The following is a 19608-nucleotide window of genomic DNA, read 5'->3' as shown; positions in this document are numbered from 1 at the left end:
ATTTGAAATGTTTTTAGTAATTACAGAGGTAAACAATACCGTTTTTGGATGAAAATGGAGTGAGGGTGCTTTCATGAGTTAGAGGCTTTGGTGTGGGAAAGGATGTGACGGCAGCTGAGCTATAATCCAGGATGCCCGTAGCCATAGATTGAGACCTAAATAACAACTTGAACAAAACAAACAATGTTACATCAATTATAACCATAGTATGCAGGTTAAATACTTTACATAAACTACCAAAAGTCTCTTATGCTCACTAAGGCTACATTTATTTGATCAAAAATACAGTAAAAATCTTAATTATTCCAAACTTTTGACTGCCAGTGTAAATGCATTTGTCAGTCCACACACCTGTGTGTTAGCAGAGATCGTGGCCTCCAGGGCATTGAGTTTACTCTCAGTGGTTTCAGCTCTGCTCAGCGCTCTCTCCACCCTTATGCTGATGGCCTCTATCCTCTCCTTCATCCTCTTCTCGCTGCCCATAAGCACATGGGCTGCCCGTAAGGCCTGCGCCACCATGTCCTCCACTTTCCTCAGGGACTTCAGTAGGTCTTCTTCAGCCAAACTCTCTGCTGATGAATCGGTGATCACAGCCACATCCCTAAACTGAATCTGAGCGTCTTCCTGTGTGCTCGTTCCCTGGTCTTGGAGAAGCACCTTTACGCCACGCTGGGCTTTCGTGCGATCAACATTCAGGCTTTGGATCTGTTTCTGCATGTCCACCACAGCCTCTTTTGGATCTTGGGTAGTCTGGCTTTTCTTGGCCTCCTTAGTCTGGCCCCTCCACCAGGTGATGGCGGCCGCTATGTGGGCTTCCTGCGTCTCACGCTTGGCCTTGTGCTGTCCTTGTGCCGCCAGCGGAGCTTCAAGAATCTCCAGCTCTTTTAGACTGGAAAGCAGATGGACAACACGTCATGCAATGAAAGCAACGTTAAAAGATGGCAGAGGATAATGGAAATGATTCCTTACAGTGTCACCAGCTGATGCCTAGAACTTCCATGCTGCTGTTGTTCCTGCAGAGAGAGTCTCTGTAACTTCTCATTTGCACAGTTGCCAACTTTGTCCTGAAGAGCAGATAATACAAAGAAAGAAAGTACTGTATAGGGCTTTTCACACTGCCCTTAAAGGTGCTAAAGAGGATCTTTTCGTCGACTGAGAAACCAAAGACTGTTACTGAGTTTTTGAAATGAGCGCATGCGTAAGAACAACCCCCCTCCTTCACAGCTCATTTCGAGGAAAAGCCTCCCAAAACTCGTGCACGAGTGTTGGAACACGAGTGTTTGCCACCGGCATTCGATGTGTCGTGTTAGTGGATTCATTATGTCGGACTCACCGCAGGTAACTCATAATCTGCAGTTTATGAGTTACCTGCGGTCTCCTGACAAAAACATTGCATGCGGCGCCTGTGGAGTGTGGAAAGTTACCGGAGCGCGCAGCCGCGCACGTCTCTCACAAGGAACGTCACAGCAGTGATTGACAAGCCAGAGGGCTATTGGCTGATGTTTTTAAGGCCCTACCTCATGCACAGATGATGTATATTAATATTATTCCTTTCAGTGCACCTAATAAATAGTCTTTTATCAGTTAGTAAGGACAGTTTCAAGTAATATTGCAAAAATGTATAAAACAAAACATCCTCTTTAGCACCTTTAACCCCGGGTTATCGGGGAAAGAACAGTACTTTAATTTTAGGGGTCGACTGCAGTGTTATTCTAGTATCATTAGGGCTTTTCACACTTGAAACAGTTAACCCTGGGTCACTCTAATCCCCGGGTAAACAAAATGTTATCTTGCTTCACGTTTCACACTGCTCATAATTTACCTGGGGTTAACAATTAATCCTGGGTATTCATAAGCTGACATTTCACATTGCACATTACTAAACACTGGTTTAACGTTCTTATTTGCATATTTGCAGGGTCAGTGTCATTGACTGGATAAACACAGCATGCAACCTGTTCACATTGCGCATCCAAATATCCAAGTCACAAGACCCACGGGTATATTTGTAGCAATAGCTAACAATACATAGTATGGGTCAAAATGATCGATTTTTCTTTTATAACAAAAATCATTAGGATATTAAGTAAAGATCATGTTCCATGAAGATATTTTGTAAATTTCCTACTGTAAATATATCAAAAATATATATATATTTGTGAGTGGATATGCTTTGCTAAGGGCTTCATTTGGACAACTTTAAAGGCGATTTTCTTAATATTTAGATTTTTTTTTTGCACCATCAGATTCCTACAGAAGAGGATTAGGGCCAAACAATAATAAAAAAATAAAACCATCTCGAGATTAAAGTTGTTAAATTTCGAGAAAAAACTCGAGGAAAAAGTCGCAATAAAATGTTGAGAATAAACTCATTAAATTACGAGAAAAAACTTGTTAAATTTCGAGAAAAAAGTTGAGATAAAATGTTGAGAATAAAGTCATTAAATTACGAGAAAAAAGTTGTTAGATTACGAGAACAAATTCGTTAAATTATGAGAAAAAAAGTTGAGATAAAATGTTGAGAATAAAGTCGTTAAATTACGAGAAAAAAGTCGTTAAATTATGAGAACAAATTCGTTCTTGTAATTTAACGACTTTTTTCTCATAATTCTCAACATTTTATCTGGACTTTTTTCTCGAAATTTAACAACTTTAATCTCGAGATGATTTTATTTTTTTATTATTGCTTGGCCCTAATCCTCTTCCGTAGATTCCAGATTTTCAAGTAGTTGTATATCGGCCAAATATTGTCCTATCCTAATAAGCTTCTAGAGGTTTAATGATACTATATATATAATACTGAATATCATGAATATTAGTCCTCATAATGCCTGATTTTACCAGTAGATTACATTTAAAGAAATACATTATTTTACTGCATGTGCACTTTTTTTTAAAATATCAAATAAATGCAGTCACTGATAATACTATTGTAAAAATAATATTAATTTGAAAAAAAAGGACAATTATATAATTTTGAAAATGACAATTAACATATTTAAAATGTGTCATATTATATATTGTACAGAACCACATTTTGAGTTATTATGCACAAAAAATACAGGTAATAGTATTCTTAATGTCACTAATTAAAAGTACACCATGATGGGTTTCCACTGGACAACAACACAAAAAAAATACTCCAAATATCGCTGGAGTTTTTGAAATACTCCACAGCAAATTAAGCAATTTTAAGTCCCAAAACTAGAAAAAGTTCTGGTGGTACTGAATAATAAAATGAATAAACTGTACAATGACTTTCAATGACTTTTCATGTTGATGTCGTGTGTGTGTTTCTCACAGTCTCTGAGAGTTGTGCATGCAGTATATGGGACAACACTACAGGCTTGATCTGAATGTCTGCTCTCTGGGGGACGCTGGGTAAGATCTGGCTGAGGGAGCCACTAATCAACTCCACGGCCACATTCTGGGACTGAAAGAAAAGAAGAGGAAGACATATACTGTACAGCTACGTCCATTTTGTATCTACATGTAAAAGTGTTTAAAACCAGATGGCTTTTTAACCATTCACGGAGTGATTCTGCATCTAAACCACTATGGACAATTGTGTTTGAAAGTTCAATATGGCCGACTACTAGGTAATCAGATCAACACCATGATGATTATAGGTGTGATATTGCTTTTAAGCAACAGTTCAATACACAATAAGTCAAGTATCTTACATTTCAAGGACATATTCCCAGTTCTTAGTCTATTTTTGGGCCACCACAAGAACTGGAGCCAAAACAGAATCAATTCAGTGCTTCATTTCTGAATGAATTAGTGGCTTTGAACAGAATGATTCACTTATTATATAAAAGGGGTATGATCATAAAGGCAGTCACTTATCGCCACCTACTGGTGGAAAGATGTCTATCTATCTATCTATCTATCTATCTATCTATCTATCTATCTATCTATCTATCTATCTATCTATATTCAGATTTTAAGTACACTACAATGCACCTTTAGCACCTTTAGAATTCATCATTCAAAAGAGTTCATGAATGTAAGAATTCATGCATCAGGGCTTAATCTACTGTAAGCGGATGGTCCTGCAGTATACTGTATGTGAATGAACTGTTACCGGTTGAGCTTCCTGAATCTCATGGTGCAGAGACTCGTGGTTCGTCACACCCGTCCTCTGTGGACCACGAGAGATGATGTGGCATTTATTTAACCTGACAAAAATCATTTGAAAATGCCTTTACAAAGAAGCACAACATTTAAACAAAGCACTGAAACAAAACTATGAATCCACTGTTCATGTAAGATGATTTAGTTACTTTTTTATCACACAATTAAAACAAAAGTTCAATACTCTATTATCACAGGGAAAAATCACTAGTAAAAATTAGGTTGATATTTTGTCTCAAAACATGGAAGCTAAATGTATTGTTGTAGCAACGCAATCAAACATTTGATGTTTCTGAGATCATTTAGAGCAGGAGTTTTCAATGTTTCAGATCACAGACCCCCCAAAAATTCTCCCCAAAATCATCCTCGTGTGAGAGACCCTCAATTTAAAATCTTTTATAAACACCCAATTTATACACTGATATATTAATATTATAAATCTAAAATTAGTTTCAATTAAGTTCCACTATTATATTTTTTCCTACTCACTATAGTAATGTATTGTTAAATGTATTATTTATTTTTTGTTTGTTTGTTTATTTAATTTAAATACAATTTTTATCTATATTTATCAAAAAATTCATAATTTTAAATTTTAATCTCATAATTATGACTTAATGTTATAATTAGTTTATCTTTCTTTCTTCTATAATTAGTGTATAATTTGTCAATTTCGACTTATATCTCATATTTTCAACTTTTTATGTAATAATGACATAAAAAGTCAAAATTATTTACTAGTATGTCGTAATTTGACTTTATATGTCATAATGGCTTACTATGCCAGAATTTCAACTTTTTATCCCATAATTACAATTTAGTATGTCATAACTATGATTTAATATGCCATAATTTCAACATTTTATCTCATAATTTCAATTTATCATCTTATAATTATAACTTAATATGCCATAATTTCAACTTTTTATCTCATAACTATGACATAATGTCATAATTTTGGCTTTTTATCTAATAATTACGATACATTATTATTATAAATGTAAAATTTGTTTCAATTAAGTTCCATTATTATATATTTTCTTACTCACTATAGTAATGTACTGTTAAATGTATTGTTTATTTGTTTGTTTATTTATTTAATTTTAATCAAATTATGTATTTATTTATATTAATCAAAATTTTAATCTATAACAGTCTATTAATGATCTAATTTAATCTAATCACAGTTTAAATTTTATTTATTTATTTTAATCTATTTGCTTAAATTGTTTGCATTTATTTTAATCATATTATATATTTTTTATTTGATTTTTTACAGTTTTTCTCTAGACTCTTGCACTGTGGCCCCCTTCGAGTCCCCGGACACCAGTTTGAAACCCCCTGATTTAGAGCAAAACAATGGCTCATTTTTGCTGCTTTTCACAAGTACCAATTAAATGTTCCTGCTTTTGAAACAGCAGCGCGACAGAGAGGTGCATCTGTGGAGTTTACCTGAAGAGTGCTTGCTGTGAGTGCTCTTGTAGTCTCATCAATTCTGACTGCAGGCCCTTCAGATGCATTAGCAGACAACACAACGCCATCACTCTACTGTCAAACCATTCTTTCACATGTTCCCAATGGACTCAACAATGGAATACCTCGATAATTTTGTGACTTTCAAAGTGAGTGTCCTTCAGCTTTTCCAGCAGGATGTTTTTCTATGTGGAATAAAGGACAAATGCCATAAAGAAAGACACAAATGTAGCCAACACTGTTTCTAGGACTAAAATCAATCATCACCTTTGTAAGGTCCCTGTTTTTCACAGCCAGCACCATTTGAGATTCTTCTAATTCTCCCTGTAAACATTATCAGACAGTGTTAATGTAGCTCCCCCTGTGGCCAGTAAACTAACTGCACACTTTAGTATTCTCTCACCCTTAATTCAGAGTTTTCTCTTCTAAGTTTGTTCATTTGATCTTCAGCAAGGTTCTTCTCAAGGATTAATTTTTCATTCTGTGGAAGATACTGTGACTTGATAAATAACATAAGTTTTCAGAAGTAGTAGTTCACATTACACTAGACCCATTTTACTGTGGCAAAAATACAGCAGTGTTCCAGTAAAGTGTTACTCAGAAATCACTGTGTTTATGGAGATTATCATACACTGACCAGAGAATTATTTTACCTGATATTATTTCAGAAATCATGTCATGTGTGTTTTAAATGCCAATTTAGCAATGCCAGATTTGTCAATTAAGAAAACATAAGAAAAAAAATTATTCTTTTGTAAATCATAATTATGAGGTGAAAAGTCAAAATTATGACATAGTCATATTTAAGAGATGAAAAGTTGAAATTATGACATACTAAATCTAAATTATGTCTTAAAAAGTAAAAGCTACGACATAAAAAGTCGAAATTATTAACAAAAAGTCAAAATTATGAATTAAAGAGTCATAATTATGACATTAAATTAGAAATTATGACATTAAATTAGAAATTTTGACATGCTAAATTGAAATTATGGCAAAAATTCGAAATATAACATAGAAATCAATTATGACAATTTTTTATGCTGATTTTTTTCTCATAATTTCAAATTTTAATCTCCCAATTATGACTTAATATGTAATACTTAGTTTATCTTTCTTTTTTTCTTTCTTTCTTTCTTCATAATTAGTTTATAACTTAATTTGTCAATTTCGACATCTCATATTTTTAACTTTTGTCATAATTTCATCTTTTATCTCATACTTTCAACTTTTATCTCATAATGACTTAACATGCCACAATTTGATCTTTTATCTCATACTTTCAACGTTTTATCTCATAATGACATTGGGCCCTATTTTTACGATCTAAACGCAAAGTGTAAAGCCGAGTTCAGACTGCACGATTTTCAAAGCAGTCGGGTCACTGTTCTTTTCACACTGCATGACTATCTTGGCCAGCATTCAGTCGCTGCTGTGTTCACACTGCACGATGGATCGGCGACAGAGGGTTTCACACTGCATGACTTTACAATAGGAAGAATCGCCGACAACTCTGTCTGGCACGCAAACTACGTTTCACAACCAAACACACGCGAGATGTGACAAGGAAACAACGCGATATCACGCGTGCAGGACCGGAGTTATTATTATTATTAAAATAGGTAGCCCGCAAGAAGCTTGCAATACGAGTTGCCTGTGCGCTGATTTGCAGCAAATATAAGAAAAAGAAAAGAAAAATATGGAGGAGGAAATGGTTGGGTAGACTGTGGATTGTGTGTTCTGCAACGAGAGTTGGAGGTAAATAAATAACTTTTCAATGTGCTGCTGTTGCGGATGGTCAAGCAAATGTTTGTGTTTTGTTTCCATTTGATAGAATTGTAATGTTTATGTGAATGAAGCCATGCTGGCTGATGTTGTGGTCTATAACTCCTCCCCGAACTCTCAGCTGCTCTGTATCTTGCTTTCTCATTGGCTGTCGGTCATCGCCGATGTAGTTTTCAGTCAGAACACTTTTCACACAGCAGGATTTTGAATCGCCGACAGGTCCAGATATTTAGCATGCCAAATATCTCGCGGGCGTCGGCGACTCGTCGGCGATTCTCTCAGATCGCGTCTTTGCTCATTCACACTGCGTGATTGTCACTCGCGTGAACGAGCACCGATTTGCCTGTGATTTCGGGCATTTGTCGGCGATTTCTCAAAACCTGTCGGCGAGGCAAAATCGGGGCTAAAAGCGTGCAGTCTGAACTCGGCTTAAAGCGCACGGCGCAGGTGCACTCAGGGCGTGTCCAAATCCACTTTTGCTATTTTAACGACGGAAAAACGGTCCGTGCGCCGGGGCGCATTTTTGAAATGGGTTGTCCCTATTCTCTTAATGAGTAATGGGCGTAACGTTCAATAAACCAATCAGAGTGTCATCTCCCATTCCCTTTAAGAGCTAGATGCGCTCGCGCCATGGCGGATTGCTATTTACATGGCAGAATTTGTTGGCGGAAAAGCTAAAAGCTTTTTAAGCGAAGAAACCGATCTGCTCGTGCGCGAAGTTAAAGCGCGCGAGCAGATCATCTACGGGACAAGCAGGATATAACATTATATATATATTATATAATTATATATTATTATAACATATAACATTATAAAATACACTGACTTATTAAACACACCGATTCAACTGAGGAGTTCAACGAGTGATGTTTTGCTGAAATTACCTGTTAAGTGGCCAGTCAATCTTTCAGTCGTCTGCGTTGGATGCAGGCTTTCAAATAGCTCCACGCGATGAGTCAGTTAATATATATGTGTGTGTACTGGCACGATTGTTCAATTAATTAGCCAATTTCGTTCATCATTATAAGTAGTAATAGGCTGAATTGAAAATAAGTAGCCTAATTCTAATACACTTATTCATCATTACATTTTTATATTTATGTACACAATCAGGGACGTGCACAGGGGGGTTGCTCAGGTTGCCCGGGCAACTGCCCATATGCCCTTCTCGACTCACGTTGCCCTTCCGAGGTGGAAAAAAATAAATAAAAAAATCGTACAATGGATGCAGAATTTCACGTAGGCCTAGATAAAAAAAAAAAAAAAAAAAAAAAAAAAAATCGCAAAGCCTCATTCACTTCCATATTCGGGCACCCGTCCGAAAGTGAAAGTCACTAGGGGAAGGGCAAACTCTGTTTACGTGGCTGCAGCGCTGCACGCGACCGGCACCTGAGCTGAGCCTGCATGAGCGGCACTAGAAGGAGATTGTCGCGGTTGTCGGGTGAGACGACTTAACGTTGTCGGAAAGGTGAGTAAGGTTATAATCGTTAACGAAAACGAACGAAAAAAACGAAAACTAGGTGGGAAAAAACATCGTCGTTAACTGAAATAAAAATAAAAACGAGGCATTAGACAAAAAAACGATAACTAACCAAAACTGTAATGTGTGTTTGGCTAAACTAACTAAAATAAAATAAAATTATAGATTAAATGTCCTTAGTTTTCATCTTTGTCAATGTCTTTCATAGAGCAAACGTTCAGCTGTATTTCATTTCCCTGCGTCTCTCACTCGCGCGTCTCTCTCACATACTCGCGCGCGCAAAGCCCCTCCCCTCCGTGCACACCGCGCCTCCATGAGAACGAGTGTTGGAAGCAAGTTCGCGAAAGGTTGGTATCTCGTGAAAACCTTTACACAATCACACATTAAAAAGTGGTATTAAAATTATTTTTAATTCTGAATATAATTTTGTCAGAGTGCCCTTTTTTTTAGGTCAGAGCAACTGCCCCTCAAAATTCCTGTGCACGTCCCTGTACACAATAATATTCTTTTACACTGTAATCCTTTTGTTTTTAATATTTGGCATGTTTGTGTGATGCGCATCCTTGTGTGTAATAAGCAAAGTCAACGCGCACTGTGGACGCGCCCAGAGGCGCAGTTTCTACAAACGCGCTCTAACAAAAAAATATTGCGCCATTGACTTTAGACTTTAGACCAGGTTTGAGTTGGTCTATGGCGCAGTATATTTTCAGCTCCTTAAAATAGCAATGCGCCGGCAATGCGCCTGAACACACCTCTTTTTTAGACCAGCACGCCCATGGGCGCACTAACTGGCGCAAATGCATTTACTAATTTAAGGACGTGGCGCTGAACATGAAAATGCGAACGGCGCCGGACGCAAACTAGCAAACACGCTTGCGCTGCGCCTTGCGTCGCATTGCGCCGGGTGTATTATAGGGCCCTTAATATGCCATAATTTGATCTTTTATCTCATACTTCTGACTTTTTATCTCATAATGACTTAATGGGCCCTATTTTAACGATCTGAAACGCAAGTGTCAAAGCGCGAAGCGCAAGTAACTTTGTGGGCGGGTCTCGGCGCTGTTGCTATTTTCCCGGCGGGATAAATGGCTCTTGCGCCCGGCGCAAATCTAAAATGGGTTGGTCTGAAGTAGCTTCATTATTCATAGGTGTGGTTTGGGCGTAACGTGAAATAAACCAATCAGAGTGTCATCTCCCATTCCCTTTAAGAGCGAGATGCGCTCGCGCCACGGCGGATTGCTATTTACATGGCGTACACGCGATGAGTCAGTTAATATATATGTGTGTGTGTGTGTATTGGCACGATTGTTCAATTAATTAGCCAATTTCGTTCTTCATTATAAGTAGTAATAGGCTGAATTGAAAATAGGTAGCCTAATTCTAATACACGCAATGACTATTCATCATTACATTTTTATATTTATGTACACAATAATATTCTTTTACACTGTAATCCTTTTGTTTTTAATATTTGGCATGTTTGTGTGATGCGCATCCCTGTGTGTAATAAGCAAAGTCAACGCGCACTGTGGACGCGCCCAGAGGCGCAGTTTCTACCAACGCGCTCTAACAAAAAAATATTGCGCCATTGACTTTAGACCAGGTTTGAGTTGGTCTATGGCGCAGTCTATTTTCAGCTCCTTAAAATAGCAATGCGCGGGCAATGCGCCTGAACACACCTCCTTTTTTGCGCTGAACCGCCCAGGGAGCGCAAGTTCATTCACTAGTTTAGCGACGTGCTTCTGTGGAGGGAAAAGCGCGCTTTGCGCGGGTGCAAAATAGGAATGACACATGCGTCGGTGTACAAAGTCAATTGCGCTGGGTGCAAGATAGGGCCCAAAATGCCATAATTTGATTTTTTATCTCATACTTTCAACTTTTTATCTCATGACTTAATATGCCACAATTTGATCTTTTATCGCATACTTTCAACTTTTTATCTCATAATGACTTAATTTGCCATAATTTGATCTTTTATCTCATACTTTCAACTTTTTATCTCATAATGACTTAATATGCCATAATTTGATTTTTTATCTCATACTTTCAACTTTATATCATGACTTAATATGCCAAAATTTCAACTTCTTATTTCATACTTTCAACTTTTTATCTCATAATTATGACTTAATATGCCCTAATTTTAACTTTTATATCTCATAATTAATAATAATGACTTAACATGTCATAATTTAGACATGTTATAATTGTGATTTTTTATTTATTTATTTATTTTTTGTAGTTAATATTTACCAAAGCATGTTTTTTTTTTTTTTTTTTTTTCTGATGTGGCAGAAATGGGTTTCCATACACACTCTTTTGATCTAATCATTAAATAAACGTGTTTGCAAAAAAGGTCTGAAATTGTTTGTTTCAGTTTGATTCATTTGCAGCTATTTCTCAAAATATTTCTGAAATATTAACAGGGTATTTTATAAGACAGAAAACAAAAATAGCACTGGGTGAGGTGAATATTATATATACAAAAAAAAAAAAAAAAAAAAAAAAAGAAAAAAAGAAAGAGAGATAGAGAGAGTATCAAAATATGGACATGCTCTGTGCCCCAGTTCTGGTGACAGCAGAAACACCAATGCTTCAAAATATATGATTCTATCAAAGACAATGTCAATACCTTTTCTTCAGTTATTTGAATTAAAGCTTTCAAGCGTTCACTTTCCTTTATCTAAAAGACAAAAGTCAAGTTAATGAGTAAGAATAGTCATTTATAAAACCAAATTCATCAGTATTAATGACTCCATTAGCATAATGATCATACTAATGCAGAGTTGCTGGCCTGTGCTCTTGCGGCTCTGTCCTGGCTCTCCCTCAGTGCATTTCTGCTTTCATCAAGCTCCTCTGAGAGGGACCGCGCTCTTACCACAAACAGCTGCGCACTGGTGACAATAACCAACACAAAACAAATAAATGTAAACATTTGTATTATATTTAATTAATTATTTATTGTATTATATCACTTATATTGATAATGGCTAGTTTGAAAGTAATTACTAATAAGTAATACAATACTTTTTAGAGAGAGTACAGTAATCTAATTACACTGTTGAATATGTAGTAGCTAGTAATTAATTACTTAATTTTTTTACAGTAACTTACCCAACACTGTTGGTGATATCTGTCAGGTATTTTATGCACACATATGCTGACTTACAGTAGATAGGGTTGTGGTTAGAGTGGATACCTGGCCAGTTTGGTGTGCAGCTCTGACACCTCCAGACTGAGCTGAAGGATGGTGTCCTCACACTGAGAAACGCTCCTCAGCAGACTGCTGTTCTGCTCTCTCAACCTGTGCTGCGTGTGCTTGAGCTCAGCCACTAAACCTGACAGATCTCCAGACTCACTGAAAACAAACAGAATCAGAGGCTGTCCGCAGATGCTCGTTACAGCTGCTTAAAAGATCGGCATCTCGATTCAAACAACCACACGATAAAGGACACCGATTCACTTGTGTCTATCAAACCTCTGGCGAAATCACACGGGAACATTCAAATCTATGTTCATGCTGCAGTTATCATGTAGTTATAGGTCTTTTCAACCACACAGAATCGTTATTTCTGTGTTGTAAATATTCAAATTATCAAAAAAGTTCAGATATAAACACTGATTATTATAATAGAGCAAATCACCTTTTGAAGTAACTTGGCGCTTCAAATAACGATTGTATTGATTACATCATTACGCCACTACGTGACCATGAGTGACTGTAAAACAATATATTTGTCACTGAATCATTCATTCAAGAGATTCATTCAAAAAGGCTGATTCATCCAGTAATGAAACTAGTGAAGTATTTATCAGTGAGTCATTGAATCATTCACTCATCCTGATCTTTTTTTTTTTTTTTTAATAAATAATCAATTCAAATGATTAGAAATTTTAAATAGACTGCAGCAATTAACATTTTGTCAGAATCTCTGGTAAATTACATGTTATTTTGTTTAGTTGTCTGTTCAGAATTGTAGGAGAATCGTGATCTCGATTTGAAACAAAAAAGTTTATCCTCCAGAATCGTGCATCTCTAAAAACCCAATGAAATCAAAATGAGTGCGGCTTTAAAATGTACTAACCAATGACATTCAGCTCCATCTGTGAACGTGGCCTCATTTAAAGGAAGATGATATTCAGTCCCTATGGAACAGAATGAGACTGGTTTAAGTTTAAAATGTCACAGTTACAAATGTTACATACAGCACGACCATTTAAAATTTTTAGGTCAGTAAGATTTTTTGGGTTTTTTTAAGAAATTAATATTTTGAAAAGGATGCATTAAACTGATCAAAAGTGACTAAAGATAATTATAATGTTACAAATGATTTCTATTTATTTCAAAGAAATGCTAAAACTTTCTATTCAGCAAAGACAAGTTTACACAAACATATTAAGCGTGTTTTCAGCATTTCAACTGTCATACTTTTTATTCAGGATTCTTTGATGAATAGAAAGTTCCAAAGAACAGTGTTTATTTGAAATATAAATATCGTTTGTAACATTATAAAAGTCTATGCTGTCACTTTTGATCAATTTAATGCATCCTTGAAAAAAAAATACTTACAATGCAATGTATCATGGTTACCACAAAAATATTAAGCAGCAAAAACATTGATAATAATAATACATGTTTTGAGCTTGATGCTTTGCCATCACAGGAGTAAATTACATTTTTAAAAATTATTAAAACAGAAAACTGTTCTTTAAAATTGTCATAATATTTCACAATATTACTGTTTTAGTGTATTTTTGATCAAATAAATGCATCCTAAGTTAGCAGATGAGACAAAAACATTTTAAAAACCAAGCTTTTAAATGGAGGTGTAAGCATTCACTATTATTCACTTACTAGATAATTTTCTTAAGGCTGATCCTGTTGCCTGGTTTTTATCCACAGGAGATCTGTACATGAAATGCAATGTTTATAATATCTCTATTTAAAGTTATCACATCATACAGAGTCACAACCCTGACACTGTGTTTGCCCGTGTCTCTCACCCATCTTGGCAGCATTGGGCGATCCACTCTCTCATGGTGGCATGAAACACATCCCTGCTAACAGGCGGGTCCTGGTCCTCTGGGTCCAACATGTGCTGTAAAGTGGTCAGCTTGTCCTGGCCGGAGCTTTGGAGCGTCATGGCCTGGAGATACTGCACCACGGTGGAGGCCTGAACCTCTCCTGTAGGGAACAGAGAGATGTACACTACTGTCCAAAAGTTTGGAGTCAGTATTATTACAAATTAAATAAATCGTTTTCTGTTTTAACATATTTTAAAATATGTATTCCTGTGATCAAATCTGAATTTTTTAGCAGCATTACTCTAGTCTTCAGTGTCACATGATCCTTCAGAAATCATACTAATATGATGATTTGCTGCTTAAGAAACATTTATTATTATTATCAATGTTGAAAACAGTTCAGTTCAGAAATCTTTGATTTATAGAAGTTCAAAAGAAGAGCATTTATTTGAAACATAACAATGCTCATGTCTTTGCTGTCACTTTTGATCAGTGTTGGGGAACGTACTAATTTATCAAGTTACCTGGTTACTTTTAATGTAAAGTAATGTGTTATGATACTTTTGTGTTACTTTTTCTCAACTGGCTGAGGCTCGCTTTCTTTCAGGCCTTGCAGGTGTTTTTTTGTTTGTTTGTTTGTTTGTTTTTTACTGAAAATAACCTTTTTTAACACATTAATGCATTCAACAACATACCCTTTATAACATACACCTTCATTTTCTTTTTTTAATGACATTTAGAATAAGATTATATTCTGACCACTTAAAATATTTCCTAGAGCTATGTATGCCATAAAAAAGATCTCTTAACATCACGAGTTACACAACTCTTTTCATTGAAAGTTGAAAATGTAATGTGTTTTGTTACTTTTGTACTTTTGATCTGTTCCCGGGCATGTCTAAGTGACTATGTTATGGAGTAGAGCAAATTCATTCATTTGATTTAAGTTAAACTGAAAAGTAACATGCATTTGCTTTTTTTATTTTTTTATTTTTTTCAGTAACTCAAATATTAATGTGTAAATTTCTAAAGTAATGCATTACTTTACTCGTTACATCAAAAGAGTAATCTGATTACGTAATGCATGTTACTTGTAATGCATTACTCTCAAACAAGTGTGCCGCACAAGTCCTGAAAAGTGAAGCCAAAGCGTCTTGATCGCCCCCAGGTGGCTGGATGCACTATAGGTCATAAACCCCACCCTCTCCATGTAATCTTATGGGATGTGAGACAAACTAAACAATCAAATTACACTTCAAATAATTTCTTTCCAAAGATGGTTTCTGTCATTTTATGTACACTCTAAAAAATGATGGGTTAAAAACAACCCAAATTGGGTTGAAAATGGACAAACCCAGCAATTGGGTTGTTTTAACCCAGCGGTAGGGTTAAATGTTTGCCCAACCTGCTGGGTAGTTTTATTTAACTCAACTATTGTTTAAAAATTACTGTATTGCTTAATTAAAATTAACCCAAAGTATGTTGGAAATGAACATTTATTAATGTTCAATGAATAATTATTAAACAATAAACATTTATTAAATTGCTTATTAATAAATTTGTATTAATAAACTATTAAATTTATATTAATAAAATATTAAAGCTTATTAATAAACATTCACCTTTTGTCTATTATTGTTGCCTCTAATTGCATCTGGTTTTTAATTTCCCAACTATTTTGGGTTCATTTTAAGCTAGCCATATAGCAATTTTTAAACAATAGTTGGTTTAAATAAAACTACCCAGCAGGTTGGGCAAACATTTAACCCAACCGCTGGGTTAAAACAACCCAATCGCTGGGTTTGTCCATTTTCAACCCAACTTGGGTTGTTTTTAACCCAGCATTTTTTAGAGTGTAGTTTTTATCATGCTGATGTAAGTTCTAGCATTCATTTTTTGTTTTGTTTTTTTAAATAAATTTGGTTTTAGTTATTTAATGCTATAAAAACGGGGGTGTGACGTCATGATTGACAGCTGAGATTGACAGTTTCTCTGAGTGATGTAGTCATTGGACTTTTTTCAGGATTTAATTGGAGCTTTAATTTCTAGATTTCTACATTATAATTTCTACATAGCTGTTTATTTTATTTTATTTACATAATGAGTTGTTCTGCAGTAAACTGTACTAACTGATTCTGCGGGAGTGTGGGCGGGGCTTTGATGCACAGACCCGGGTCCCGAATCAGCACAAGATGTCAGTGCCATATTGGGACATTGGTGATGTCATGACACATTGGGTCGAAATTGGGTCTCCCCAAACTGTCAGTTAATGATTATCTTAAATATATACGAATGATATTAATTTAAAACATGCATAGGTTACTATATAATGTGTACGAAAACACATTAGTGCATAATAAAACCAACTGAATGTAATTTCTTAACTGTTAATTAAAGGATTAGTTCACTTTCAAATTAAATTTTCCTGATAATTTAATCACCCCAGTGTCATCATGTCTTTCTTTCTTCAGTCGAAAAGAAATTAAGGTTTTTGATGAAAACATTCCAGGATTATTCTCCTTATAGTGGACTTCAATGGACTCCAAACGGTTTAAGGTCAAAATGACAGTTTCAGTGCAGCTTCAAAGAGCTTTAAACGATACCAGACGAGGAATAAGGGTCTTATCTAGAGAAACCATCGCTCATTTTCTACAAAAATACAACTGTATATGCTTTATAAACACAAATGATCACCTTGAATGTGTTTCCGCTTTCCGCTTTATTCTTCCAAAACCTTACGCTGTATGTCCTACGCCTTCCCTATTCTACTTACGGATGCGCCGCATGACATGGGGGTGAGTAAATAATCAGTAAAATTTAGTTTGAAAGCGGACTAATCCTTTAATAAATAATAATAATTGAGTGAATAATTGGACATCCTCCATTTGTTTTATTTATAACTGAAATTTTTGGATATTTAACACTTAATTTAACACATAATTACATTAAAGATGATTGAGAATACATGTAAGGTAAGTGCAAATTTGTGTATAAACTAAGCTGAGAAATATAAGTTAGCCATATAGCATAAGTGGTATCATTGTCACAAAATAAACAAAATTATACTGACCCCAAACCCTTAAACGTATAAGCATCTACACTGTAAAAAAAATCCCGTTGTTTCTACGGAAAAATACCGGCAGCTGTGGTTACCAGAACAATACTGTAAAAATTTCATCAAACCGTAAACCTACTTACGGAGTTACATGTGAATTTTACATTTTAAATATGTATATTTAACATTGGATTTCAGTACACTGTAAAAAAAATCCCAGTAAAATTGACGGTAAAATAACATATTTCACTGATTAATTAAACTGATATAATGTTAATTTACCAACCTAATGAAGTACTAATATCTGTTTTGTATCTTTATAATACACTGACAGTCACCAAACCCAGTGGTGATAAGAGTCACATGATGAATCAAAGTTCATCACAAGCAGATTTTCCACAAGCTGAGGAGGACAATACTAATATATAGAAGGAGCACACAGTGTCATTCACACACACACTAAACACCATCATGGTAACATGCATGAAATTTTAAAAATGCAATAAACATTAATTTAACAACATTAGATGTAACATAAAACCCTAATGTACATAACTGATTAGATAAAAATGAGAAAAACTAAGAAGAAACAGAGTTATTTCAACAAAAATATATCAAATGTGAAGTGTAACGCAGGGAATTGTGGGAATGTCAATTTACGTTTTTTCACTGTAAATTTTACAATGAATTGTTATTTTTCACTTTCAAAAACTGTGAATTTAACGGTATTTTACCGTAAAATTACATTAAATGTACCGTTAGATCTATTACAGTTATTCACCGTATATAGTACGGAAACTTTCTGTAAACCAATTAACAGTTTTTCACCGCAGCATTTTTACAGTCTTTTACTGTTAAAATCACGGTCATTTTTTACAGTGTACAGCACTGTTGAGAGAGAAGGTCTTACCTTTGCCAGTAGTGTCACATGCTTCAAAAGTTATGTTCAGGAGCTCTTCCTCTGAAAAGCCATTTGTTTCAGCACAGTCACACAGAGCCCTGTCTGATGTAAGATCTGAAGTCACAGGTGAGATGACTGTAATCACAGCTGCACACACATCAAGAAAATACTTAACGAAATCCTACTGAAGCATCAGATCACCTTCACCGCTCTCCAGCACATGGCAGGGCTCCAGTGAATATGTTCCGGAGTCAATGGAAAGGCTTGGGATGCTGCAATTCTGTGATGCGAGCCTGAGAGAGGGCAGATGAGGCCCGACGTCTTCCTCTGAAGATCTCTGGTGTCCATTCGGCTCCTCTGAGGCCATAGTCTCTGACAACCAGAAGAAACCGTTACTCCAATCATATCTGTATCGCAATACACTTCATTTCATTAAGAAGCATACTTACATTTTCCAGAACTATTGATTGATGGGTTCTTCCGTTTCATTCTTTTACTGAAATATGATATTGATAAGAGCTGAGACATCAAAAATAATAGAATGATGAATATGTATATATATATATCTACAAAAAATTACATACCTTTTTTTCATTCTTATGGTTAATTCTTCCACGGTTGTGTTTGTGAAACATGCTTGTTGCTTGTAGATCTCAGTGCTTCTGAGAGCAGCAGCTGATCTTCGCCTCTTTTCATCATCACTGGCACACATCAAAACCAGATGACATGTCCGCCTCCCCCCAAACGCCCTCCATTCACTGCCTGTGTGCTTCCAGCAGGACACAACAATGATGTAATGGACCATTTTAATTAACATTATTCGGCAGTTTTCCATATCAAATGATTCAAGGCCAGTCATCTTTATTAGCACCACCACTAATGTCCTTGCTCATTTCTTCAAACATATCCAACCTCCAAAGCATTTCTCTCAATGTAATAATAATAATAATAACAACATTATTATTGTTGTTGTTGTTTATTTATATAATATTATGTTATTATTATCATTAGCAGTAGTAGTAATATTTATATATATTTTATATAAATAATACTATAATTTTAGATATAATTATATTATTATAATATGATATGAATATATACTGTAAAAATTATTGTTGGTTTAACTTAAAAAAGTTGTATATATATATATATATATATATATATATATATATATATATATATATATATATATATATATATATATATATATATAATTTTAGATATAATTGTACTTTTATCATTTTATATGTTTATTATTATTATTATTTATCTATATAATATTATATTACAATTTTATATATAGTTATACATTATCATTTAATTATATATTTATTATTATTATTTATATATATATCTAATAATTCTAGATATAATTGTACTTTTATCATTTTATATGATTATTAATATTATTTATCTATGTATAATATTTTATTACAATTGTATATATAATTATACATTATCATTTAATTGTATATTTCTTCTTATTATGTATCTATATAATACAATAATTTTATATACAGTATATACAGTATATACAATTATCATATTATAAATTTGTTGTCATTATTATAATTGATCTATATAATATCATATTACAATTTTATATGTAATTATACATTTAATTGTATGTTTCTTATTGTTATTATTTATCTATTTAATATTATATAATACTTTTAGATATTGTTATTATCATTTATTTATATAATATTATATTATATTATCATATTGTTGTATTTGTTATATTATTATTAT

The 19608-nt window shown here is 34.5% G+C and overlaps 2 protein-coding genes across 4 annotated transcripts in view; both read right to left on the bottom strand.

Annotated features, from left to right (window-relative positions):
* Positions 1-12221, bottom strand: part of mrvi1 (murine retrovirus integration site 1 homolog) — a 72118-nt gene extending 59897 nt beyond the window's left edge. Inside the window, exons 1-12 of one of the 3 annotated variants that reach the window (XM_048186288.1) lie at positions 12075-12221; positions 11652-11769; positions 11508-11558; positions 6014-6091; positions 5878-5934; positions 5736-5795; positions 5590-5645; positions 4088-4181; positions 3302-3433; positions 970-1064; positions 352-889; positions 40-166 (exon numbers count right to left, since the gene is read on the bottom strand). In XM_048186288.1, coding sequence (XP_048042245.1) covers positions 40-166; positions 352-889; positions 970-1064; positions 3302-3433; positions 4088-4181; positions 5590-5645; positions 5736-5795; positions 5878-5934; positions 6014-6049 — 1195 coding nt within the window. In that variant the 5' untranslated portion in view covers positions 6050-6091; positions 11508-11558; positions 11652-11769; positions 12075-12221. Of the gene's footprint in view, positions 1-39; positions 167-351; positions 890-969; positions 1065-3301; positions 3434-4087; positions 4182-5589; positions 5646-5735; positions 5796-5877; positions 5935-6013; positions 6092-11507; positions 11559-11651; positions 11770-12074 lie in introns of those variants that run through there. The other 2 variants (XM_048186287.1, XM_048186285.1) reach the window with 2 other exon arrangements.
* A 677-nt stretch (positions 12222-12898) lies between these two features.
* Positions 12899-18711, bottom strand: LOC125264196 (inositol 1,4,5-triphosphate receptor associated 2-like). The gene is made up of 7 exons (XM_048183399.1): positions 18441-18711; positions 18306-18352; positions 18058-18228; positions 17866-17970; positions 13880-14060; positions 13731-13783; positions 12899-13021 (listed from the first exon to the last, which is right to left on the bottom strand). The coding sequence occupies exons 3-7, from the start codon at positions 18221-18223 to the stop codon at positions 12912-12914; spliced, it is 615 nt and encodes a 204-aa protein (XP_048039356.1). The 5' UTR covers positions 18224-18228; positions 18306-18352; positions 18441-18711; the 3' UTR covers positions 12899-12911.
* Positions 18712-19608: the final 897 nt, after the last annotated feature.

Source organism: Megalobrama amblycephala, linkage group LG3 (assembly GCF_018812025.1).
Source record: "Megalobrama amblycephala isolate DHTTF-2021 linkage group LG3, ASM1881202v1, whole genome shotgun sequence".
Classification (NCBI taxonomy): Eukaryota; Metazoa; Chordata; class Actinopteri; order Cypriniformes; family Xenocyprididae; genus Megalobrama; species Megalobrama amblycephala.
Note: the sequence above shows the minus strand (reverse complement) of the source record. Positions and strands in the feature narration are given on the sequence as shown.